Here is a 26,844-nt window from a genome sequence, read left to right as displayed (position 1 = left end):
CGCCGTCTCCGATTAGTTCCGACGATGATCATGTGATCACTTCGGGTCATTCCGGGAAACAACAATAGATTGACGCCATCCTGGGGCAGCGAATGGATGGTTTGGTTGCCGGCTCGGCAAACAATTACCGTATTTTCTGGAAAAATCTATTCATCGAATTTATCGATCTCAACAAGTGACAGACAAATATGTAGCGACGCCACTCGAGCGAAGCGCGCCTCAGCAGTCGATAGTCCGCTGCTCTCTGCTGTGTGTGCGTCAGCTAAGCTTCGCTCTTGTTTCGGCTAGGCTAGCTTTTTGTTGTCGTAGATCAAAGCGTATTTGATTTCTGACGTCTGTTGCTTGGTTGAAACCAAAAGATGTGCGCGTGCGTACATGTTGGCGCGGACGCACATACAGCAGAGAGCAGCGGACTTTCGACTGCTGAGGCGCGCTTCACTCGAGTGGCGTCGCTACAAATATTCCGGGACAATGCTATTTTCAAGTGGCGTGGCTGGAGAAGCCGGAGTTCCGTGTTTGGGTCGGAAAAATTGCTGGCGAATATACATCGGCCTACTGCCGAGTGTGCAAGAAGGGCATCTCCGTGAGAGGTAAAACTTGTCATAGCCTCCTGGTCAAGTCAAATGCATTGAGGCACACAGCAAAACAGAAGAAAATTGATCGCCAAGAACTTGCAAAAGAGATTGAGGAGAAAACTAAGTCACTGTCTGCTATTCCCTAATTGTCATATCAGCTTCATATTTGTCATTATAAAACATGTCTGATCATTGAAGGTGATATGAGGGAAAATAATAGGGTTGGACCATTTGGGATTTAGACTTCTGACATGCATTTCAGCTGTTCAGGTATACTGGATACTGCTAAGATGGGCAATCAGTACTACTGTTCGTGAAAGTTAGCTCTGTTCTTAGAGTTGCGTTTATTCGAAAATAAATTGAAGACGTTTTATATTTTCTCAATTTAAATTTTTATTTGTGTGTTTTATTTGAGAATTAATTAAAAAGGTTTTTTTCATTTTCCTACCTGTGATACAGGTAGCAAAGTGAAAATTTGACATACAGTATGTCAAATAAAGGGTTAAGTGATTGTCCCTAAAAATAAAGCTGTGCCCTTCCTTTGGCAGCAATGATTTGAACACCAGCTCAGTGATATGTGGCTTTCTGTTCAGCCTGTGTATTGCTGAGCGGGCATTAAATCCACCGTGAACCCCCCGCTGAATGGAGAAAAAGTCCTTAAAGAAATGGCTAAATTGGTCCACAAAAGTCATTAAAAGGTCCATTAATAAAAAGCAAGTGGAAGAGTAGGAACCCTGTAATCGCAAATGCTATTGAAGGTTAGTCGATTTGCAAAATAATTGTGGCAGCTAAACACCACACATCCGCACTCCCCACATCCGGTACATACGTCACACATACTGAGCTCTCTCCGTTGCATTCAGGTCTTAGAAGATACATGAAACAGTATTCTTTGATTCATTCTGATTTACAGTAAATCCAAAAATCGTGATTCTCTGATCGCCTTGTCACACCGACTCGAATCTCAGCTGTTCTTCCTGAACACCAGCGATACACATGATGATATCTGAGAGAATCGATATGATTAAAGAAAGGTTATTGGATGACAACCAGTTCAGGGTGTGCCCGCCTACTGCCGGAAGTGAGCCAAGATAGGCACCAGCACGCCCGCAATCCTCATGAGGGTAAAGTGGTTCAGATAATGAATACATAATGGATGATTTTTGCCAGTGATATAATTTTAAATTATGTTTTGCATTCAAGCTATGCAGCGCTCCCACCCCAGCATCTCTGCTTTGCCTCTGCAGTGTGAATTGTTTATACTTGGCAAAGTAAAAATAGAATTACACCAAGAGATTTAAAGGAGAAAAATATCATGGAAAATTGATGACTTGGCTGGGCGACGTTCTAGAGCAAAGGCAGCACTGGTGCACAATTATGTCAATGCTGAAAGGAGCTACATCATTTGCTCGAATTAGCGTTAGCCAACAACACCTGGAAACTGTTTGAGATTGTGAGAACACAACCAATAACAAATAATGGGCTGTTTTTTATACAGACGTTACACTGAAGCTCATCATTAAATTGGGTTTTTTACCAATTACAGCAAACCATCTGTCATTGTGTTAAGATGTTCGACAAACATGTTTGTTAGCCCCTATCCAGGAATTATGGCACCCTTGCGTATAACTGTAGGCAAATGATGGAAGAAACTACTCTTAAAAATCCCAAGAACCAAAACAGTGCCTGATCAAATATGTGCTTGAATCAATATCTACTTTGTTCAAGTATTTCTTTCCCTACGTTCCTCCTTTATCTACGCGGGCAGAAAGGCTCTGTGATGGAGCAGTAGGCAGTGTAAAGACTTCCAGAATAAGGAAGCCAAATGGCCAATCATTTGTCTGGGATGACTAAAAGGATATTGATCATGAGAATGTCAGTCCCGGGTTGATGGGAAGGAAAGATGAATTCAGATGGGTATCAAAATACATTTATGCATGTTAGAGGGTGCCACATGGATTGTTTGACAGTTTTAATTAAAAGGAAGCTGAGTCAGCTGCAGCCTCAATCACATTTTAATGAACCACAGACGTATGTGTGTGTGTGTGTGTGTGTGTTGTTGCAGCATCTAATGTTTGCTCAATGGGGAGTAGAAGGAAGATCTGTCTTGGTTCATATTTTGTTGTTCATTCGCTGTGGAGAGGAGAGGTCAGAACAGAGCTCATGCCGGGAACAGCAAGCCTGATGTGGAAATGGCTTTTTTTCGTATTCCCCATATGTTTGCTCAGACTTTTTTTTAAAAATCTTGAGTTATGCTTACACTTTTACAGACATTGTATGAGATCTCGCCAGAATGGCTTGTCAACTTTGTAAAGGTGCGTGCTTGCTGGTGCAATCTTGGATACTGTGGTCCCAAAGATATTCAGGACAATTGAGAACATGTTGTGTAGCAGCTCTGCACACAATACTGTGCAAAGTAAAAACACAATGGCCTTTACTGAGAGCAGAAACAACATGGTTGTTAATGAAAATCTCAAACAAGCGCTGCAAATTACTACCCCAAATGGAATGAAACCAATCATGTGACATATCCGTGGATAAAAGAGTAAACAGACGGAAAAGCAAGACATACCTCTGAAAAACAGAGCAAGTGATGAGTTTCCACCGGAGACGGAATTGAGCTGTTCTAGGAGAGTAATGCAATTGGCTTAATTGCACAATTGAGGCACAGAAAGGTAGGGCACCAGGGCAGGCCTCATGCTGACCAAAATTGTGAGAAAAAAAAGAGACAAAAAGACAGAAAGAAAAGAAAATATGGGACTGTGATGTTACTGAAACTGCTTTTAGCACCAGACTAAGCAGCCATTTACGAACAGCTTAATAGTGAGTCAAAAACTGACATGCACAATAACATAATTTACTTGTTGGGAAAATGCATGCACCATTATGCATGGGGATTTGATTTGGTTTTTGTACTTTTTTTGTATACTACCACACAACCAAAGACATCCCCACACACACGCACACACACTTTTTGTGTTGGCCACATATTAGAGGTTTATCAGCGAGTTTTGAAAGATTTGGGGTTCAAAAAACAAACAAACAATACGGTCCACTGTATACAGAGCAACACAAGCGATGTGTCAGGAATGGGATAAAATATTTTGCAGACAGTACAGAATACTATAGGTCCATGCAGCTTTCTATTCTCTGGCTTTAAAATGGCACACAAATAAAAGCCTTCATCTATTTCCATGATGATGGTTCTGTTTGTGTGAAAAATATTATACAATAGCACGGTACAGCAACACAAACTGGAACAGTATGAAAAAATGTATTGACATATTTGACATTTTTAATGGTCTTGCTTACAGTAGGTGACCTTTTTATGCTCTCTCCTGTATGTTGTCCTTTTCTCCTACAATCAAGATGGAAAAATGTCTATATCTACAAGCAGTATTATTTGTATTTTGTTGTTGTTGTTGTTTTTTTCTCTATTAATTCAAGGAGATGCTTTAGAAATAATTTGGAAAATCTGTTGCTTGCAAAGTAAACCAAAATTACTCCCAGCAATATGTTTTTGTCATAAATTTAATTCCAACTTGATATAAATAAAGACACTTTTAGTTGTGTTAGGAGCTCTCCAGCGCATTATCAAAACATTGTCGGTGTTTAAAGGATGATGGTAATCTATCATCTTCTAGGAAGAAATTTCCAACAAGACTCAGTGCAAATCCTTGTTCACAGTGACTTCATACATGAGGGGGATTTACCATGACCACTGAGGTCAAGGTGAAGAGAAAGCTGGAGACGCCGGGTTGATAAGAAGTGATTGTGATTAGTGAATGTGATGGCTCCAAATGGATCTGACAGACATCAGTCGCGGCTTGATGAGAATAAGATTTAGAAGAACGACTTCATTTTAAGGACATTGAGTTCAGACAATGACAGCTCTGATATTTCTATCATGTGTGAAGAGCGAGCAAAGTCATTAGAGATCTAAATGAACCAGCTGCACTCAGACAAAACAAACCCAGCGTTGATGTTGAGCCTCAAACTGAATGCCAATCAACAGCTACGTGTGGGGCTTATGATGAATAGCCATTAAACAGTCGGAGACAGAATGAAGATTGTCCTCTGGCATATCTTACTGCATCATTTCCTATGTTAAGTATTTTACTATTTATTCGTAAGGTTGTGAGGTAAGATGGCACCGGCACGAGTGGCTGCCTCGGTTACACGCTCCCTCATATGGTCATTTTCTTTTGTTTGGCGACCCTACGCCACTTACTTATTCGAGAGAAGACTTGATACTGCTACTGGTCACTTAAAAAATGGTGCAACGATTACCTGAACCAACTACACAACGGTCATACTATTGTATTGTATCCACCAATTTCCCAAAGTTATGTCTACTTATTAGGTCAAAACAGTGCAAGGTGTAACGAACACTGCCAGGGTTCGATTCCGGCTACTGCCTTCCTGTGTGGACTTCCTCCTGGGCCTGTGTGGGTTTTCTCTGGGTTCTACACTTTCCTCCCACTTTCCAAAAACATGCATGGCAGGTTAATGGAACACTCGAAATTGTCCAACAGTGTGATTGTGTGTGCCAATGGTCGTTTGTCTATGTGTGCCCTACGATTGGCTGGCAACCGATTCAGGGTGTCCCCCGCCTAGTGCCCGAAGGCAACTGGGATAGGCTCTAGCCTGTCCGTGACCCTTGACAGGATGAAGGGATTACTGATGGATGGATGGATGGATGTCAATAGCAGACCTGAAACACAATTTTATGAGTAGCGCAGCCTGTCTTATGTAATTAAACAAGAACAACCACTCCTTACATCAACTTTATACTACTTATGCACATGACAACATTTTTGCCCTTTGAATAGATCCGCAAGCTCCCCTCCATCAGGTCAGAGAAATCATTTTCATTGCAAGGACGATGTGTCTCGGTGTCAGTGCTTCTTGCTTAGTTTTTATATCCGCAGTATTTGTTACTTTGACAGTTTTCTTGGTGAGGTCTTTGGGGCCATTTTGATATGGCTCTGACTGCGATACTGGGACAAATAGCTTCTGCGTATCTGTGCGGGTGTGAAAACTTTACTTTCTTTTCGTGCTAGGTGATACAACTGAAAAGTGTGTGTGTGTGTGTATATATATATATATATATATATATATATATATATATATGTAAGTGTAAGGTGTAAAGTTGCTCCTCCACTAGAGCTTTGGAATGCTTATTTGCAAATTATCGTTGATGGCTGTATTTACCTTCAGTGTTCAAACAATGTCACCGTAGTGAACTAATTACTCTCTTGCAGTGCATGCATTTGCATTGACCAACTGTTTCAGCGGGCTCATTAATGCCATAGTCCATTTGTATTTTACTTGCATGGTTTTGACTTTGTTCCATGCTGAGGGTCGGACGTGGCTAACATTGACACGAGCACGTCAAAGAGAGGGAACTCCTTTTCACCATGTCTCCATCAGGAGTTGTTTAACCGCTTTAGTATGCACAATCTAGCCTCATTGTAAGAGTTGTACTAAATCTACTGGTCATTTATTTGATTAAAGTTTCACCACTCTCTCGTTCTGCACGTGTATGACACACAAACACACCCGAGAGACTTGGCGCACTTCGTTGTTGGTTTAGCTGCTTCCTCTTTGTTGGTTTGGATGCATCTTCTTTGTTGATTTAGCAGCTTCATCTTTGTTGGTTTCACTGCTTCTTCTGGGCTCGGGACAGCTGCGCGCTGCCTACAACACACACAACACCGTTTTTTTCTATCAAACGTTTTATTGAAGGCATTTTATATTGATATCGGTCACGTGTCTATCGCGATGCATATTGATATTGAATTATCGCCCAGCTCAACTTTCTTTTCTTGTATAGTCCATTGTTCACTCCATTTCTTTGATGGAACCACTAGTGGGAAGAGACTCGATGAACAAGCCAATCTGAATTTTGCAAAGTATGTTGATAGACTCAGCAATATATCAGGGTAATTACCGCACTGAGTTTTCACATCAACACGCAGGTTTGATGAAATAAAGTCTAAAATTACAGTGTACATCGTCTTTATAGCAGTTGCTGGGCCCCCTTTTGCATTTCGGGGTAAAGCTTGCCCAACAGCTCTCACCAAATCAGATTGTCCCTAACTGCTTGTGAGTCAGGGAGACATGACTGTCAACAGTTAGATTGAGTGTGTGTATGTCTGCTGAATCAGAGAATAAAAACCTTTTCTTTGATAAAGTTCATTATTCAAGGCTCAAAATAAGCAGATTAGCGTTGCTGCTTTTGAGACAAATTCAATTTAAGTAGCTTCTGCGTAATACAATGGTCTTGTGCAATGTTCAAATAGTGGTGAAAAATATACGTAACGGGGCTGAACTATTAACTGAATTTTAATGGAGATTATGATTTTGGCTGCCATCACTAAAGAAACCGGATTGTTGCCCATATTTACATTTAAAATGCAGGCTAGGGTGCATATCGAAACGGGCACTTTCTGAACCAGGAGTCAGCCAACCACCAGAGGACGGACACATGGGTATGGCTTAATTAAGCTGCCCTAAATGAAAAGCGAATGCCCTTTGCTGAGTTATGGCAAGAGAAGAAAGAAAAATTGGAGATGAGCAGCATCATGGAGATGCAGATTCGGATTCAGGGCAAGTGACGTTAAACAAGCTCATAGCATTAGATGTGTAACGATGAATCAAGTAATTGACAACTTATCACCTATCAAATAAAATTATAACTATTTTGTACATTGATTAAAGGCAATTTTGCAATTTTCAGCAGTAAAAAGTTCATACTTTGTCGAAAATGAATTTGACGACTTAATTTTTCTTGATGTACAATTACCACCTTTAAAAAAGGCACTTTGTCACTTGCTGTCAACTTAGAATGAAATCAAATGTACACAGCGCTCCCGTAACAACCAGTCACGCTCACATTTTCAGTCGCCAGCAAGTCAACATTTTTGCTCAGTCTCTTACATATTACTCACCTAATCAGTAACTGAGGCACAATCAATTTATGATTGTGCATTCCTTCACTGTCCATTTCAAATGTAATAATACCCTGTTTTTTGTTTTTAATGAAGGGATGGAAATCGATTCATTAAAAAAAAAAATCCTAAATAGTCTTAATAATCATTAGTTGCAGCCCTGGGTAGCACATTACCTCAATGAATAATTAGTAAATTTTAAATTTGTGGGTCGATGTTTTGTCATGATGGCAATATTGATCAAAACAATTGTGTTTATCATTTTGGCCTTAATTGCGCAGCCCTTATCGAACCGTTTTACATTTTGACTTGCTTTTCCATTAAAAAAAATGTGAATTTATATTTGTTTTGTTTTGTTTTTCTTTTTGGCAAGAATTTTACTTTTCCATAAACCAACTTGATTATCTTTCCTGTCAGCTGTACCGTAATGAAGTCAATTATGGCAGCCATAACTGTTATGATGGTGTTAGTGATTACTCTGCTAATGTCACATCCCAGATACAATCTTTTATATAGCCCGCGTTTATGCTGCAACAGTACAGTTTAGAGCACGGGCTCGTCCGGACATATTTCCAAAGTGAATGAGACTGTCCTTGTGGGAGTTTGTGAAACACAAAAACAACATTTTGGTTTTAATACTCTGTTGATTATAAATGCTTTAGAAGTACAGACCAAACAATTAATCTGGAGAAAATAAGGAAGCCGGTTTCTGTTGTGCAACAATTTTATGTCATTTGACAATATTTGCCCTCATTCAGACAACTTCAGCAGATGCATATTGAATTTAGAATATGTCGCATAATGTTATCTCCCCTATTTGTCTTTTAGCTGCTGGGAAGAGTTGTCTTCTTTTTTTTATCATACATTTTAAAATCCCCACAGTCTGAATCATGGAATGTAAACATGTTTGTTTATGTAATCAAAATGTGCTAAGCTTGGTAGTAAAATCCAATTTTCAACTGCATGAGTGAATGAAAGTTACATATTTTTGTGTTGGATTTTGAGGTGTACGATTTTGGTACACAGTACGTTCGTCCATTCGTTCTGTATAAAAAGTGAATACGATCTGGATCATTAGCTGTGCCACACGCATTTTATTGCAGACATACTCCCTTGTAGGTTGAAATATTTATCTTCTTTCTTTTAAAATGTGCATTAAACATGTGATAATTGGTAGCTCTGCATATAACCTACTTGAGAAGCTCACTCAAATGATCAATTTCAGTTTTTCACTGCACTCGTATCAATCTGTCAGGCAAACTCCTGATTCTGGCAGGTTTACCTTCAACACATATTGAAATTTGACGAATATTTCTGCACTTTGACATTTTTTTTCTCACTGACTGGCTTGCTTATGAATTACTGCAGTGTACGGGGAGGTTTGCGACAGAGGCGCTCCATCTCCACAGGGTTCCCAACATCTCTATTCAGAGGAAAAGCTTTTCAGTTCAGTGATCCAAAGAGTGATCCTCAGTTGAGATGTGTGATGTTGAGTTTTACTCTGGCTGTGTGGGAAGTACTCACATGAACATTTTCTTTATGTGAGAGGAGGCTTTTACTTGGGCCTTACGCAATTAGGATTTTTGGGCCTGATCACTGATCAGTGAATTAAAAAGTAAATTGATCCGATCACAAGGTGGAGTCCCACATCGAACCCCTGACCTCTGCACTGTTAGGCGGACAGGCTAACTGTTTTGCTGTATTGACATTATTGTATCACAAAGGAAATCAATACTGGTATTGATTAGCAGATTCCCACAGGGAGTACACAAGCAGCAGAGTGGCTTTCCGTGCAGCAATGAAAGTTATTACATCAGTTACATATTGACAGGTTGCGCCAAAATCTTCTAGGAGCGGCCAAAGTTCAATTGTGGCACCCACCACAGCTAAATGTGTCTGTGGGAAACACTGCATGTCTTATTTCGTGGAGCTGATCACTGATGTAATTAATCAAGCAAGGGGTCTGATCACTATTGTTTAAAAAAACAAAACAAAAAAAACAACAACCTGTGTTCAAAGAATTCAATCCCATTTGTATGATAATGATTTAACAATTTGGTACATAAACTCTATCGTGCTTTCAGTGACTTCTACAAAGTATTTGAACTCTAAAAGGATTGTCTCGTTTCATTATTCTGCAAACAAACTCTCACAGTTTTTTTCAGAAATTGATGTGTCACCCCCAAAATACTGTTGGGGCCAAAGACCTATAATTGAATAAATAGTACATAGCGAGCTCTGTGACTTATAGTACTGCATGCCCTTGTTGTTGCTACATTTTAATAGCTGTGGTTTCAAGACTCCTTCTAGAAGTACTTGTGTGGATGTGATCTCCATTAAAGTTAGCCTGAAAGTCAGTCAACACCCACTTCACGGTCATTGTGCCCTTTTAGATCCAATGTACTGGGCCAAAAGAAATATGACCAGCCTAATACTTCCCGACTGCACTGTAGATCATCACTAAATCGACTGCACAAAAGAATGGGCTTTATTTGATCTGGGATTCTTGTATCACCTCGAAAGTGGAAAACAAGACTTCATTGGACCACAGAATGCATCAGGGGGCCTTTTCCCTGAAGAGCTCATTAAATTCTATTTTGCTTTTGTTAACTCAGAATGCCTTTTCCCAATAAGCCCTTCTCTCTCAGATTCAGACACGGCATGAAAAAATAAATATGTTCACCCGCATGAGGTTGCAATCAAGGTATTTCTGGAAACCATGATCAGTGGTGAGAGTGCACACCCCTCAACCGATCAGTTGTCAGATCACCAAGCTTGAAGCACCCATCCCCTTATGGACTTGTTAGAGAGCTGCAGTTGTTTGTTTGTAGTAAGGTGAACATGAATGAAAATGGAAGGGGGAAGATATTTGTATTGAATGAAAGACAAGCAGTCAAACAGCATTTCTTTCAAATAAAACCCCAAGGTTTTATTTTGCGTTGCTGAATTCATTGTTGACAATGTTTGGCTGTGGTTGTGCAGACCTTCACACCCAAATCAATTATTTTGCCAAGTGACCTACCTTAATGCGGATTAATTTTGAGATAGTGGCATTGATCCTGAAGCATTCATGCAAACGCAGTGCTAATAGTTCTGTGCAGTACTTTCTCTTCAACAACCTTGTATGCTCAATAATCAGACTTTATTCATACATTTGGATAGTGATTCCTGTCAATGACCATGCATTTACCCTGCTTATTTACTTCAGTTCAATGCCAGTTTCAGCTAATTTAATTGGCATTCAGTACAGTGCAAACTAATATGGAATAATGGCTAGTCTATTCTAACAAGAAACTGTTTGGGCAGGTGTTAGGTTTTGTTCCAAAATCTCTATTATGATAAGTTCTATGTAGCCCTACGAGTTTAAACACAGCATTCTGATTAACATTCCATTTTTGGAATGCAAGTTAAGCAGTCAAATCCACCCGTTTTTGTCCTTCTCAGGGGGCAGCCATTTTGCACTTTCTGTCAAATGAAAATGACATCATAGTTGCTCAGAGCTGAGGGAACAACCGATCAGGGTTCCGCTGTTTTCTGAAGCTGCAGTACAAAATCCCCCCCCCCCCCCCCCCACCCGAAAAGGCTAGAAACAGGTGGATTTAATCAGAAGGCCGCGTTTAGACTCCTAGAGACGCATAGAACCTATCATTAAATAAATAAATTTGGAATCTGGATCAGAAGTGACAGTAGAAGAGGTGATGGATGCATAGTCAAACACAGGGCTTTATTTGAGAAGTGGCAGTACCTTAATGGAGAAGTTAACCCCAAATGTTTCTTTACAACTCACACAACTCATTTACCTTTTTTCTTCCTACATCAGCAACATTTAGCCCCTTTGTATCATTGTCTGTGCCCCTGAGTAAGCATTTTTAACCCCCATAGGAGTGTATAAAATTACCTCAAGAGGTGAATGATTATGTGTGCTACTCTCTACTTGCATTCATCAAATGAAATGCTCCGTTGGATACCAAAGCCTCTACACCCTCTCATTCATCATCATTTTTTCCATGTGAAAAGAAAAGTTAAGATGAGCGCAGTTTAGCAGTGTGAGCGTAATAATATTTGACTACAAAATTGACCAAAATATTGGGTCCTTTTTAGACCATGGCCATTTTATGGGTAGGTAATATCATTTTTATTCATGTACATTTCTCTAGTAAAATGGCCACCAATGTGATAATGAAGCATAATGTCAGCTCCTGCAATATATCAATATTTTTACTGATGGACCAGTAAAATGGAAGCTACAGTACAGTCTAAATGGGTTTGTAGCTGACCTAAGCATTTACTTCTCAAGGATTTTCTAGAAAAGACCACACGCAGAAACCAAAAGCAGAATCCCATTTCTTTCCAACCAGCACAATTTTAAATTCTCATTTATTCTGTGAAACGTCTATTGGACTCAATTTTGCATTCATTTGATTTGCCTCTGTTGTGTCAACAGAGAGCTAGATATCAGTGTAAAAATCTACCAGCAAACACATATACAGTGAGCTGCCGCAGGGTTGCTTTGAACATCCTGCTCGCATCAGTCTGTAATCAGACAAGATGACAAAAAAAAAAAGGTTAGCTGAAGATGTCAGATCAGAATAAAGGCAAATGAGCACTAGTACGTATAATGGAAATTGAAAAGCGGATGCGCATAATAATGGGCAGCAAGATGTCATGGGCACACTAAGACAGGAGAAATGTTCAAATAATGAGGGTGGCGGCGAAGAGAATTAAACAGAGAAGACTCACACACTTGCAAAACAGAAAGCATATTTGTCTCTTCATCCTCCTGAGCTCTTTCCTTGTTCCCCCAGTGGAACTGTTGCATAAGAAAGTCTGTTTGATTGGCTTAACTGTTGGCCTGCAGCTATGGTGGCACTATCACTGGGATCCTCACAAGGAGCTGAGGGGCGTCACTGAATTAGACGTACAAACATGTATAAACATTCTATACAAAGGAGTCATACTATATCCACACAAAAGCATGCTGCACATTTTAAAGGAGAATACAAGAGAGAATTCTGAAAAAAAATGTACATTTAGTTTAATATTTTATTGAAAATGTATCCGCATAAAATAATTGAGAACAGGTTCTCATTTCCAAGGCCGACCTGGCAGCAGTCAACAGTCTAAAACGGGTGTCAAACTCATTTCACATTGTGGGCCACATACAGCCTCAGTAGATGTCAAGTGGACCATTAAAATTAGATCATACTCTGCTATAAATAACCAAAATAATATGTCTTTCCTTTGTTTTGGTCTAAAGAAGCACAAGAATATTAGGAAAATGTTGACATTTAATGAACATATCTTTTACAAAACATTTCATGAAGCACCTTAGATTTCCTGAGACAAATGTGCAATTTACTTTTATTATAAACATATATGCATTGCAACTGATCCCACTGATTGTACCAAGGCACAGAACTTTAACAGGTAATTGGTATTGAAAAATATAGTAATGCATTTTAAGATTAAACGAGATTTATACCATTACACGTGTGCATATAAAATCTAAATTTAATCCTTGCCTACACCTTAGAAACTAAGGAGAGTGCTATTAAATGTGTAAAGAATAATGTAATCACATGTCTTGTTAGCGTCTGGTGTGTTGGGTCTGTCTCTGTGACAGACTAAGGGTGCTGTTGTCTTCTTCTTTGATTAAAACAATGTTATCTTCTACTCTTATCAAAACAGTGTGTCCCCTAGAGGATACTCCATGAATCGCACCTTATTAAAAGGTCTGTCTTTTATGCATTTTTTCATTTTAAATGATCCTGCGGGCCTGACCGAACCTCCTTGGGGGGCCGTTCCGGCCCGCGGGCCATGTGTTTGACACCACTGGTCTAAAACAAGGAAAAATATACATGCAATACTCACATTTTTTTGGCTTACTATTATTTGTTTATTCACCAATTTGCAGCTAACGTAACATTACATTGCTGTAACTGGCTCCAAAACTTCTAGAAAAAAAAAATGGAATGCTCTGCTTGACGTGCTCGAGCAGCATGTTTCTGTGAGGATGTTACTGTCATGGGACACTAAAGTGTAGTGTTATATTGTTTACAAAGTCACAGCTTAGCATGATTTATTTTTAAATAATGCTGTTCTTCTCGTCTTGTTGCTGTCCTCTGAATGGGTTTGAGTGGGTGGGAAGCGTGCAGAACTTTTTGTCTGTGTGAGTTTGGGGCTGGGCACAGACACACGGGAGCAGAGCGACAGAATATCCGCGCCACAAGGTAATACATCGAGTGCATATTGATCAATGCTGATTTATTGGTAAATCGGCCCGATTAATCACTTGGGCTTTAAAACACACACACAGAAAAAGAAAAAAAAATATTTGCAGCTCTGAAAAATGACCCAAAAAGCAAATTGTAAAAGAACAATGTACAATCATCCATCAGCGGAGTCCTTAAATTCAATAAATGATCATGTTGGCACAACACCACCAAAACGGGTGTGTTTTAACAATTTATTTAATCCACATTTATTTTGATGTTGCATCACCTACCAGAAGCAGAAGAGCTAGCGAAAAGGAATCTTCTTTACAAGCAGTGAAAGGAGACCACTTCATACAGTTTTATTTTTCACACAAAGTGGAGGTTATAGCAGCATTGCAAGAATTGGGACTGTTAACAGTGGCACCGGGAGCAGCAGCCCATTTATCATCCTCTGTCTTAAGGGCTACATACTTGCTGAAAGAGCTCACCCCGCAGATATGAAAATCAAGGACACTCGTCACACTCCACTAGCTAAAACACAAATGTTTTTTTTCCCCCCTACAAGCAAGGATAGCAGACAGCATGTCCTTAGTCTGTCAAGTTAATCTCTTGCAATGCAGTGGTTGTTCTTTCAATTGATAACACCGGTGGCAATTACAGATTGACCTCAGAATTCTGGGAACAGCCAGCAGCCTCTGGCCATAAGCCACTTTTTTTTTTCACACGCCAATATAGTGAGCTGCCATCCGAGAATCAAACCTTAGGCGCATGACAACAGCGGCTGTTGTGATGCATATACAATCCTTCGTGATGATCTTAAAAGTTAACACCCCTGACCCACTGTGACAGCATTTACTATTTGCACATATCGTCTCAACTCTGGTACAAATAAGGCTGGGCGCTATGGACAAGATTTCTTATATCGATATTCATGCCTGATATTTCGATATGATAACAGGGTTAGGGCTATCACAAACACATTTTTGAAATCAACTATCAATTATTCCATTGATTAATCGGGGAATAAAAACGCCACGCCACCACCACCTTCTCCCATATAACACAGCATCCGACCCTACCAATCATAGTGCAGTGCTGGCAGGCCAGGCTGACTTGTAGACGCGTGCAAGTTCCTGTGTTCCCCTGAGCCCCCGTCTCCAAGTGACCCCGGTGCCGCTTTGCAGTAATCTCATCAAACTCTAAATTTGACTTTTTAATAAAAACAAAGGACCTATAATCCCAGAATTGATTCCTGTTACCAGAAGAGTGCTATACACGTCAGGCTGTTCGGGACAATAAATGTCCATGCAGAAACACGGAACATTGGTTCCCCGCATCCCAATAAGTAAATAAATGAATAAATAAAAATAAAGTTTTGGGTCAATCAATTTTTGTAGTCAACACAACCGAGTTGGTTGACTTTTTTTTCCCAGCCCGACCATGGGTTCAGTAAGATTCATATTAATATTTTTTCAATAAAAAGTAAAATATCAACCCAAAAGCATGTAGAAACTTACTGAGAGTCATCAAGATTAATGAGGTCAGCAAAGAATTCACATTGTACTGCAATTGTGCTTTAATGATACATAGCTTTATGCTACCACAGAAGAACATGGGCAATAATCATGAGAAAAGTGTGGATATACTGAAAGGAGAAACTCACTCCCATTTAAATGAATGAACCGGCAAGGTACACAGCTATGTCCACCCCGCTCATGACACGGAAATGGCTGTTTCGCATGTAGCTTTGTGTCTGCATTTCTCTCTCTCTCTCTCTCTCTCTCTCTCTCTCTCTCTCTCTCTCTCTCTCTCTCAGATGATCGTCACTAGCTGGCTGAAGCTATCGATTAGCGTCCAACTCGAAGGCAGGCATGTAGTTGGTTGGCCTGAGCTGTACAAGCAGTGTGAGAATGGAAAATCCACATGACTGACATCTTGATTTTCGATATTAATATCTTGAATGTGAATATGTTGAATTTCGGTCCAGAGAAGTAGCTATTTATACAAGCTATTAAAAAGTACATTTTCCATAAAATGTTTCTCCGCCCATGATTTTGTAGCCAGTCCGAGTGGCTTAGTCTACCATTGAGCCAGACCGAGTGGCCGTTTCCTAACCTGGCAATTGGTGGTTTGATCCGTGGCCTTTGCAGCCAAGTCGAAGTGTCTTTTGAGCAAGATACTGAACCCCGAGTTGATACTGGTGCTGCGTCACCAATAGATGAATGAGGTAACAGTGTAAAATGCTTTGAGTACCCGAGGTAGAAAAGCACTATACAAGTGACAGCCCATTTATCATTCAAGATATGCTATTATCAAGTGATGGCCCGTCAACATGATATTACTGTCCTAAAGATAAGCAGAGATGCAGTGTTGTTGGATGTTTATTTTGTTTTCATTATGGGTTTGTTACTGTACAATGATAGGTACTGCAGTATATTTACAAAAGACTACACCATGTTAAAATGTCCTTGAGAATGCTTGCATCGCAAACACTTTTGTACTTGAGACAGTTGCTTCCAGAGTAACGGGGAATTTATGTATTGAAAGGTTGGACTCAGACTCCAATCTTTGCTAAAAACTTTATGAATACCCCTCATAACCTCATGCTATGAGTTTGAGTACCAGAAATAATGATAATTCCATGTCGGGGCTTCAAAGTCACACTATATAATGGCTGAGCAAAGTAATCTGACAATTAATGAGTTTCCACATTAAACTCTCTTTATTAAAACTCATGATTATGTGTGGCATGATCTTATAAACCGTTTGAATCATGTCACCTCTAACAGGCTTTCATTTGACTTGTAAAAAGCTGTTGCACATGAGATGATTTGAAGAGCACACTATACATCTTACTACGTTTAAAAACAACTGCTTCTCATACATTGCATTTAAATTTTGCGGGATTTTGCGTGATAGCTTACTTTGCGACTCAAATTCAAGATTCAAAGGTCTCGATTGTCAATTCGGAATATGTACAGAGCATACAGAGAATTGACATTTCTCTCGCACCAAATTTTGGTACTCAGTTTAGGCTATGCATGGGCAATATTACAGCGATGCCCAGCTGCAACAGATAATGCAGTCATGCCTTTGCTTTTTCACTTTGTCCAAAACAGCAGATTATAAATGTACAGATGTAATGTAGTCCTTTTTTTTTTTGTGCAAGTGGATGGGTTTCAGTCTCGTAACAGGGAAGTAGGGGGAGGTAGGGGAAAGAGTTCAGCATCCCGACAGACTGATTTATGAAGCTGTTTGTTGTGGAATAGGGCTGGAGGCTTTGTACCTTCTTCCTGAAGTGGGAGTGTGACGGGTGGTTGGCATCGCCAGAAAAGCTGTTGGCGATGCGGATGTTGAAAATGTCTATGAGGGAGGGCACCAGCGATCTTGCTTGCTGCAATCGCTATGCGTTGCAGAGTCTTTCGGCAGGAGGCTGTGTAGTTTGCAGTGTTGACCTGGTAGAGAACATGATGGGAGGTGGTGGTCAAATCAGTTTTCAGAAGAAGTAAAGGAGAGTTTTCGCCTTATTGGTCAACAGTGTGGTCTAGTCCAGTCTTGGCCAGGTGTCTTTTGAAAAAGAGACCAACCTGATATAGTCAAGGTAACATTAAACAAGGAAAAAAAAAAAAAGAGGTTCTTGGAGCTGGAGGTGCATCTGGTGTAAGAATAAATTATCGAAGGATAATCTTGTTTTTCATGTACCCGTCTGAACTGTTTCAATCTACACATCAGACTATTGAGGATTAAGATTTTTGAGGAAACTCCATCATCCAGTGTTCCGCTTGTGCTGCGATGACCCAGTTGTTGAGACTTTTGCAAAAGAATGCAAAGATTGCGACGGAATGCAAAGTTATCAGTGAAACAATGAAGAGGGCTGTCAACTTATGTTCTCTGTAGGTAGGCAGCCTACCCAATGTTGTTTTTTAGTATAAATGTGGGCTGAAAATATTTTCCAAAGCAAGTATTTTATATCATCTGACAACGCATCTTCTCCAGAAACACTCCGTACCTATCGGGCCATACCCGGAAAAGCCTGGTCGTCTTTGTGTTTGTGAAGTCCTGTGTTATCATGCAAGAGCTGCTCCTTGGAGGACTGGATTCTTGACCGATGGTTTAAGAGAATCTTTATGTGTGTGAAGCTGTGTTGAGATTATCTCAGCACTCCACACACAACATGACCAAAACTGTTAAATGCCTACTTTTTTTGGTCTGCCACAGATAAAAAATATCTTTGAAAAATAGAAAATTACTTATGTGCGTACCTGGCCTAACTGTGCACATGAGTGCCGTTTACTTTCTTTTGATATTTTTCGTCAATGCGTGCAGTTTGAAATGAGTGTTTGCACCGTTGTGGGTGTGAACACAGCTGACTTGCTTCTCAGCGAATGGACGCGACTCCTCTCATTTCCGTTAATTTCTCTGGAGCTAATGCAGGAGATTGATGTGTGCAAAGTACATTTATAAGGAACTTGGGTGAAGGAGTTATTCCCATTTGTCAACCATCATGACTACCATACTGCAATTGGCTGGCAACCAGTTGAGGGTGTACCCTACCTACTGCCAGAAGACAGCTTGGATTGCAAAACTGGCATCACTACTGACGGAATGTCCACCACCTCTGTCAGACTTTGTCAATTGGGCTTAGTAAAAAATATTACAAAAAGTGCTCACATAATTTCTCACTTGAATATCTAAAAGGAATATCACACTGTTACAAAAGGTCATTGACTTAACCATGCAGACAATAAGTCATAATTGCAGTGTTGGGGACTGCCCAAGTAAAATCAGCTTTGTCATTTTATAATCGAGTCCTAATTCAGACAACAGATGCTGCATTGCATTTTAAATCAAATTTTAATTGAAACATGGAGATGCATAAATCGTCCCATTTAAGCGTTTAACAAAATCATCATATGAATTAAGTGAAACTTAAAATGAACATTCGTCAAAATGAGCTCCTTTATTGGGAGCTTTGCTTTCAAATTCCAGCAGCACCGCCATCAAAGAATCGTATAATAAAAGGGTAGTTTTATCCCCTTGTATTCATGTTCAAGGATTGACATTGAGGATGTGTCACGGCGAGTGAGATGGCCATTTCATGTTTTTTTCGATGGGCACATTGAAATATTAATAAGGGTTATGGGAAAGGAAAGGCCATCGTTGAGACTGAATATTTGAAGATAACCTGCAACTTCTGCAGTAAAGACAGAAGAGGAAGAAGAAAACAACATTTGGACTCTTTTTCCTTATGATGCAATGTCCTCACAAACTTAATTTGATGAGAATTGATTAAAAAAAAGCAACCTATTTATTCCATGTTATCTGATCATAGTTTCATATCAGTGTTCGGTTGTGCAAAAAAAAAAGCAGCACACAGAAATTAGGGAGATTGTGACATGCATTGTTGGGATGTAGTTAACATACATGTCAGAAATGTGGAATGCTTTGATAACCGGAATGGCACCTGTCCATCATGCTAAGCATCATATAGCCATGAGGTTAATGTGAGGCAAAATACAAACTGTCTGCAAAAATTAGACATGTTTTCAACTATTCCAGGTCATTAACTCAAACAATCTCGGTTTTATTTCCGCTCGTCTTGGCACACTAGCAGTGAGATGTGTTTGAAAATCGTGTAGGGATCGTAGTTGTGGCGGCCACTTTTTTGTGATGGCGTTTTTGTGGATGTGCGGCCCTATGATATGGAAGGAAGGTTGCCAAAACCTGTGGCGTTTTTTTGCCAATACATCAAATGTTTCTCTCTGACTAAAAGAAATACAATACATTTAATTAATAAGACAACATCCACGGGTCCCAGAAAACTGTTTCATTTGAATTTGTAGAATACTGTATTAGATGACTAAATTTCAGCTAATAATTTTAATTTACTACTACATCTCGTAGTTGTGTTTAACTTACTTGGTGCTATTATCTTGAGTTCACTCAACATTATTCCATTGGATTTATTAATCGTTATAATAAATGTAGGAAAAATAATTACATTGAAATTATTAAATGTCATCATGTTGCATTTACTTGACATTGTTAGATTTAATTCACCAATGATTGTTAGGTTGAATTTACTAACCATCATTAATTAGAATTTATTTAACACAATTTTGTTGCATTTACTAACCTCACCGATGTTAAATATCCTGTACTTGACACACATTTTGTGGTACTGGCTTTAAACAAGATGATGAATTTGAATACAGTCACGTTGATGTGCAGATATAAGTCCCAAGAATAATTATCGAAACCAATGACTCACATTGATATGGAGGAATAACCATCAGCATCGTACAAAGCACGATGTCTGTCTTCCTGGCCATATTTCTCTCCTCTTTTCTTTGTCTTTGTGCCGCTCCCCTCTCTGAGCCTCTCCGATTGCAGTTCAAATTGCATGCCACGTAAAATAGGGCTGTGAGTGCAAGTGTGTCTCAGTCTGCTCCCTCTTGCTATTCCCCCACCTTTCTGATTCATGTTCAATGAATCTCTCGTCAAATGCAATACCCAGAATGGGTACCTATCTGAAATGGACATCAAAACCTCTGCCATTATCACTGACCTCTCTTTTTCTTTTCTCTCTCCCATCGACTCTGCAATCATTTAAAGGAGGCAGAGGTAAGTTGGTCCATTATCTTTGTAATGTCATAATTCTGAGGCCTGTCGAAACTCAGCAGGCCCTCCGGTATTATTCCGGCTCTTACAATAAGGCTGGCTGTCGAGCTGCAGAGGTGTTGTTCATTTGAGTGCAAAACAGATTCAGCCTCAACCATTAGAGAAATAGTTCAGTTCCAAGGATGATGTCCATCAACATTTAGCATTATTATGAAGGATCGTTAGCTATCGGTCGGACACATAATTTCCTTAATCGAGTGAATTCCCATGTTCGCGCTTAATAGAGGGAACGTTAATTTTGCTATGCCTTACATTAGTGGTTTGGATCATAACATTTTTGGGACATGATGCGATTTACTCACCAACTGCGTTCGTGAGGTCAGGCAACATTTGAAAGGGTGTTGAAGCGCGGCTCATTTGGTTTCCCTCATCCAAAAAAGGTGGTGAATTTGTGGAGCAGAAAGGTAATACTTTCTCGGAGTTAGAAAAACATCGCTCCACCACCATGCTATAAAATATATGGACTTTACAATTAAGAAGTTTCCAACTTTCCAACACATCTCCAACAATTATTTTATTGCAGCTTCACAGACTTTAATGTTTCTCTGGCCAGTGTCTACCTCTGCAAGTAGCGGTGTTTTACTTTGTAAAGTAAAACCCTTAACGCCACTAAAAATGATTTAAATGAAACTAGCATCCCCACATGGCTTCTGCCACTGGTACAACAGTGGACTACTTTGGAAAGAAAAAAAAATGTTCACAGACTGCATGGTAGCTTTCAGAAAAAAAATACAGGTGCAAAAGTAATGTGAAACAAACCTCACTTTATGTAGTTTACGGCTCATTTGAACCCCAAATAAGCGCTTCTGAAAATGGATGAATGGCTATTTTTTTAGGCAATGGAACCCGGTTAATACTGGACTATTTTGTGTGAAAATATTTTGAAAAAAACCTTGAATTTTTGACTCAAGGTTGAAGGCCTTAGTGTAAACTCTAATTAAAAGATATCCTATTCTATAGGTATGAATAATTAATTTGTAATTGTGAGTGGTGGATGTAAAACAAGCGCGACGGCCTCACAGTGCAGAGGTCCATCCATTTTCCGAACCGCTTGATCCTCACTAGGGTCGCGGGGGGTGCTGGAGCCTATCCCAGCCGTCTTCGGGCAGTAGGCGGGGACACCCTGAATCAGTTGCCAGCCAATCGCAGGGCACACAGAGACGAACAACCATTCACGCCCACACTCACACCTAGGGACAATTTAGAGCGTCCAATCAGCCTGCCATGCATGTTTTTGGAATGTGGGAGGAAACCGGAGCACCCGGAGAAAACCCACACAGGCCCGGGGAGAACATGCAAACTCCACACAGGGAGGCCGGAGCTGGAATTGAACCCGGTACCTCTGCACTGTGAAGCCGACGTGCAAACCACTGGACTACCGGGCCGCCCCAGTGCAGAGGTGCAGGGTTCAATTCCGGTTTCGGCCTTCCTATGTGGAATTTGCCTGTTCTCCCCGTGCCTGTGTGGGTTTTCTCTGGGTACTCCGTTTTCCTCCCACATTCCAAAAACATGCCTGGCAGGTTGATGGAACACTCAAAATTGTCCCTAAGTGTGAATGTGAGTGTGGATGGTTGTTTGCCTTTGTGTGCCCTGCAATTGGCTGGCAATCAGTTCAGGGTGTCCCGCGCCTACTGCCCGAAGACGGCTGGGATAGGCTCCAGCACCCCCCGCGACCCTTGTGAGGAGAAAGCAGATCGGAAAATTGATGGATGAAAAAATTTAATGAAAACATATACCGTATTGTCCGCACTATAAGGCGCAATGGTGTATAAGGTGCACCTTCAATGAATGGCCTATTTTAAAACTGTTTTCATATATAGGGTGCACTGACTGCATTGTAAGGTGCAGTCTAATAGTGGCTGTGGTTGGGTTATGGTTGCCAGCCGATCGCAGGGCACACATAGACAAACAAGCTCTCGTGCTCATAATCACACCTGGGGAGAATTTTAGAGTCAGTCAGTCGTTGTGGATGTCCATCTGTCACATGTAAGCAGCACTATGTCTGTTGACTAACTTCGACAACTCGAAAACCTCTGTCTTCATCTTTCTGTCCAGCTTCGGGGCAGCTACTTGTGACATCTGTTTTCATGTTCGTGGTTCTAGTATCTGTACCATCTTCCACAACCCTGGCTTTTTCATGAAACTATATGGTTGAATGTCCCGACAAATGAATGCGGGCAAAGACCCAAGTGCCCACACAGAGCTCGGTGGCAGTTTAGCGACAAATTTTCAAAATGACCCGAATTTACTTTTAAACTCTAAAGTAGAAGGGGCTCACTTCAGCTTGCTACTGCTTGCTTTTGTCCCCATGTTGTTTTATGGTTGAACACTGCTGTCATCCAGACAATGCGAATCACATACAAAGGGGGACCCTTTACTGGGCAGGAGGCAAATCGATTCAGGGCATTTGCTCAATCAATGTTGAATTGGAATGGGAAGTTATTGAATCAATACTGGATTGCGAGAAGTATTACAGTGCACTGATGAATCATTATTTTTACCCACCCCTAATTGTTGGCCAGGTTCTTTGTTATGGGAATTGAATGTGTTTTTTTATTTTCATGTTATAGTAGCAAGAAAGTATCATCTTAGTTGTGTTGACATTTATTGGAGTTATAAAATAATAACTACACTTGTTAACTACTCTTGTCACGTGTGGCTCCTAAAAAGTATGATCTTTCCTATTTTAAAAATTTCCAATTGAGTCCATTTGTTTCTAATGCATTAAAATGGGAGTTGAAGCCAAGTAATGTGAAGTCCAACAGTGTGTTCTAACATAAATTTTCATCTTGTGTTTCCATTCAGGATGACTACTTCAAAAGCTGGGCACCTGCCAGGTCTCTAGACCAACGTGAGTCTTTCATATCAGCGTAATATGGAATTCAAGCATGACTAACTATATTTGTCGACACATACTATTGTTAAGCTTAGCTTAAGACAAGCACAGGACCCGCAGGCAGACACAATGACCTCAGTACTGGTTTATTGTTCAGGCAGAGTGACAGGTCAAAGGGGCTGCAACCACAGGCAGTCAGAGAAACCAAACCAAGATGTACTGCAGAGCTGAGCGCGACAGCTGGGCAGCAAAGCGTATGCCAGGGAAGGTAGCTGACAAACTGGCTACGAGTGGCTCTTCAGTCGGGCCCTTCTGCTGCAGAGGAGAGTATGGCTGACGAGGGGAAGACTGGCAGGCATGTTGGTGAGACAGTTGCAATGATTGGGGAGACGCCCAGCCCACACTGAATTCAGGGAAAGGCAACCGAAAACAGAACAGAGGGATAGGGCACACAGTGGAACACTGAGGACAGACACAATGTATTCAAACAACTGTAGATTTGTCACACCATTTTGGATTTTAGTATACGCTCTCAAATTTTAAAAAGCCACAGGGATACGGGTATTTTGCAGCTTAACACACAACACCGACAGAGCATATGCTGTACTACTGTGTAATAGTCTGCACACAATAGAATGGCATGGCAAGATGGATTTTTAGGCTTTAACAGCATGTTGTACACACTTAATACGAAAAGAAACATTTAAGCCTTTCATTTATTATCTGCAGCTCACCTTTCCACAACACATTTGACACAAATGCCCATCAATATTTAAAATCAAGTCTTTAAAAAATATATACATTTTGGCTTTATTTAAGTTTGTGTACTGTTTGTAACCAAGTGGTTAAACTGCATCTGATCATGTTATTGCTGGAATCCATAAGGCATTGTTTCAGGATGTACCATCAGTACCAGCCAATTCTGGACCAAGTCTGAAAAGACATTTAAAAACATCTTTGGGAGTGAATGAGTTAAGACTGGTTCTTAAATTTTCATGTTATAATATAGGCAAAAGTATGTCATTGCCATGAAAAGCATACATTGTGCTTTAGCATACCATCCAAACTGTAGCGTATCGTGTTATTTCCCTGAATAGAGTACAAATTTGGTACGCTTCGATGATCAAGAAATGGTGTTTGTCTATTAGTTTGGAACAGAAGCAGGTCTTTGATAGTCAACAAATGGACATCGACTGTTGTTGATTTGTGTTGACCATGGCTGAATTCTTTTTTTTTTTTTCCCTGTACAACTGTATACTCAGCCCTGCTATTCCACACTGCCTTCAAAGCTCTTGAAGCTTTGTCGTGACTTGGTCATCAGTACCTAATGTCTGTTTAGCATCAGATGTCATATCACGCTTGTGGAGTTTAGATTATGCAATTAAGAAGCTCAAAGTGTGGGCGCGCGTATGCTTGTGCGTGCCTCCACCCAAAATGGAGTCCGTTTTTGCAACACACTCAAGTCTGCTACATCAAGCACACTTAAGTGTTTAATGCTCTTAGACCTCGAGTAACTCTTGACTAAACTCACTTATTTTCAACATTGGCTCATTCTTTCTGACACACCCACAAATGATGAGTCTGATTTGATTGCACCTCTTGGAGCAGCATTAAAGACATTTATAGGTATGCATATTCACTACAATAAGAGTATGACGTTCATATTTACTCAGGCCAGCTTCCTTCAAATATGGTGTCAAATAAGAATGTTATTAAATCACTGTCATTTGGGGAATTACAGAGGCTTGTCAGAGAAACAAAATATATAAATGAAATTTCATTCTCATAACCAGGGACTAAGAATTTAATCACAAACCAAGACTTCTGAAACTCATGTCACAATTGTCAAGTGATATACCAAAATAACATGCTGAATGTGTCTCATTGCAGAATTCAGTTTCTATGACATAATTATTTTTTTCAGATTGACATGAGGTGCAGTTATTAGTTCAAAACCAGTTTCACCAAATTCTCGAGGCCAGGCTCCAACAACCTGTCCAGCATAATCTTTATTGTAATTTAGTTTACTATGAATCATACATTGTTTTTATGAGAATCACAACCCCTGCTATATGATTGAGTTATTTTTATTTATTTATTTTATTTCAAATAATTTTTGGGCGCTCTTGAAAGATGGTGTACAAATGATATTTAAGAGTTTAAAAGTGGGAGTTTGCGATGTAAAAAAACATACATTTTAAAATTACAAATGACATACTCCTGCCCCATCCCGTGCCTCGAACTTGATTTAACCCCCCAAAAAAAACACCTAGCCGAAGGAAAAACAACCAATCGGTGACCGAAGGCGTGACCGACAGTGTGTCAATCATTATCCGTGCCCTTTCGGGCACACACCCCTTGGGCTCAGGAGCTTTGCCGAAACTATGGCAGAATATCCATCCTGTAAACAACCATGGTCTCCTCTTCTTGGCAACTATGAATAACAAATGATGAGCATTCACGTAACATTGCCTCCAATAAAATGTGTATGTATTCTTATTTTTAGTTTGCTACTTACGTTATGAAGGAGATATAACGAACATGGGTTTTGTCAGCGACTCAGGGGTGAGGGAATAATGAAGTTAGGCTACATAGAAATCCTGTGAATAATTTTAACACTGCAACCCCCTTTATTTATTATTTTTTTGAATGTTAAATTGTTACTATGCCTTCAAAAAGGTATGATTAATAAAATATCTAGTGTATGTACTGTACATGCATCGATGCAAAATGACAACATCTCTTTTAAAACTTTCACCATCGAGTATTTTAGTACCTGTGAGGAGCCGACATCTAGTGAACCATCAAAAACGTGGATGTTGTTTGGTCTGCAACAAAACAGTTTTACAAGGGGCAAACTATTTCTTGGTGGCTTGTGATGTTTTGTCCATGTGACAACTACAATTTAATTTTATGGGATTAGAAATATAAAGTAGGTTTTTGTTGGGAGGATAAAGCAAAATTCTGTGCCAAAAGAAATGCTCCTCAATCTTGTTTGATTTTTCCATTCTCCTGCAGCACTACAATGCCTCCCTTGCTGCAGAGCTAGTATGAGCGTTCTGTTACTGGCACACTCACAATTCCACCATGCAGTTACTCTGATGCACACAGTCCTCTGGAGAATAATGGACAGGAAAACTATTAAGCGGCAAAAGAATAAAGGAAATCAATCTGACAATTTGGGAACAATTGGTACACTTCTGGGCCTGCATCGCTTCTCATGAAGTTAATTTTCACCCAGCCGGGGACAGTTTCCCCTGCCAACTCACAGCCGCTGAAAGTATTTGTGATACAAGACACAATTTGAAAAATATTGACTTCCTTGTGCTCAACAGAGCCAAACTTGTCAAAAATATTGGTAAATAGTGTGTAAATAAGTCAGTAAATCAAGGCATTTGCTATGTTTGGATGCCGAGAAGCTGAAATTACAACAGAATATTTTTCACAATCTACAGTGAGTATAAAATTTACACACATCTCTTCAAATGCCAATGTTTTGTCAGATGAAAAATGAGGTTGCCCTCCATGGGCACTCACCTTATCGTGGTGGAGGGATTTGTGTGTTGTACTGATCCCAGAAGCTA

The 26,844-nt window shown here is 40.0% G+C and overlaps 1 protein-coding gene across 4 annotated transcripts in view; it reads left to right on the top strand.

Annotated features, from left to right (window-relative positions):
* spock1 (SPARC (osteonectin), cwcv and kazal like domains proteoglycan 1) overlaps positions 1 to 26,844 on the top strand; it is a 98,522-nt gene that overhangs the window by 20,993 nt on the left and 50,685 nt on the right. For 3 of the 4 annotated variants that reach the window (XM_086135153.1, XM_086135135.1, XM_086135144.1), the window contains exon 3: positions 23,230 to 23,275. In XM_086135153.1, the coding sequence (XP_085991279.1) occupies positions 23,230 to 23,275 (46 nt within the window). Of the gene's footprint in view, positions 1 to 23,229; positions 23,276 to 23,574; positions 23,624 to 26,844 lie in introns of those variants that run through there. The other variant, XM_086135162.1, reaches the window with a different exon arrangement.

This window comes from Hippocampus guttulatus, chromosome 2 (assembly GCF_054856545.1).
Source record: "Hippocampus guttulatus isolate MCC_2025c chromosome 2, RoL_Hgut_1.0, whole genome shotgun sequence".
Taxonomy (NCBI): Eukaryota; Metazoa; Chordata; class Actinopteri; order Syngnathiformes; family Syngnathidae; genus Hippocampus; species Hippocampus guttulatus.
The sequence above is the reverse complement of the archived record's forward strand: the minus strand, read 5'-3'. Positions and strand labels throughout refer to the sequence as shown.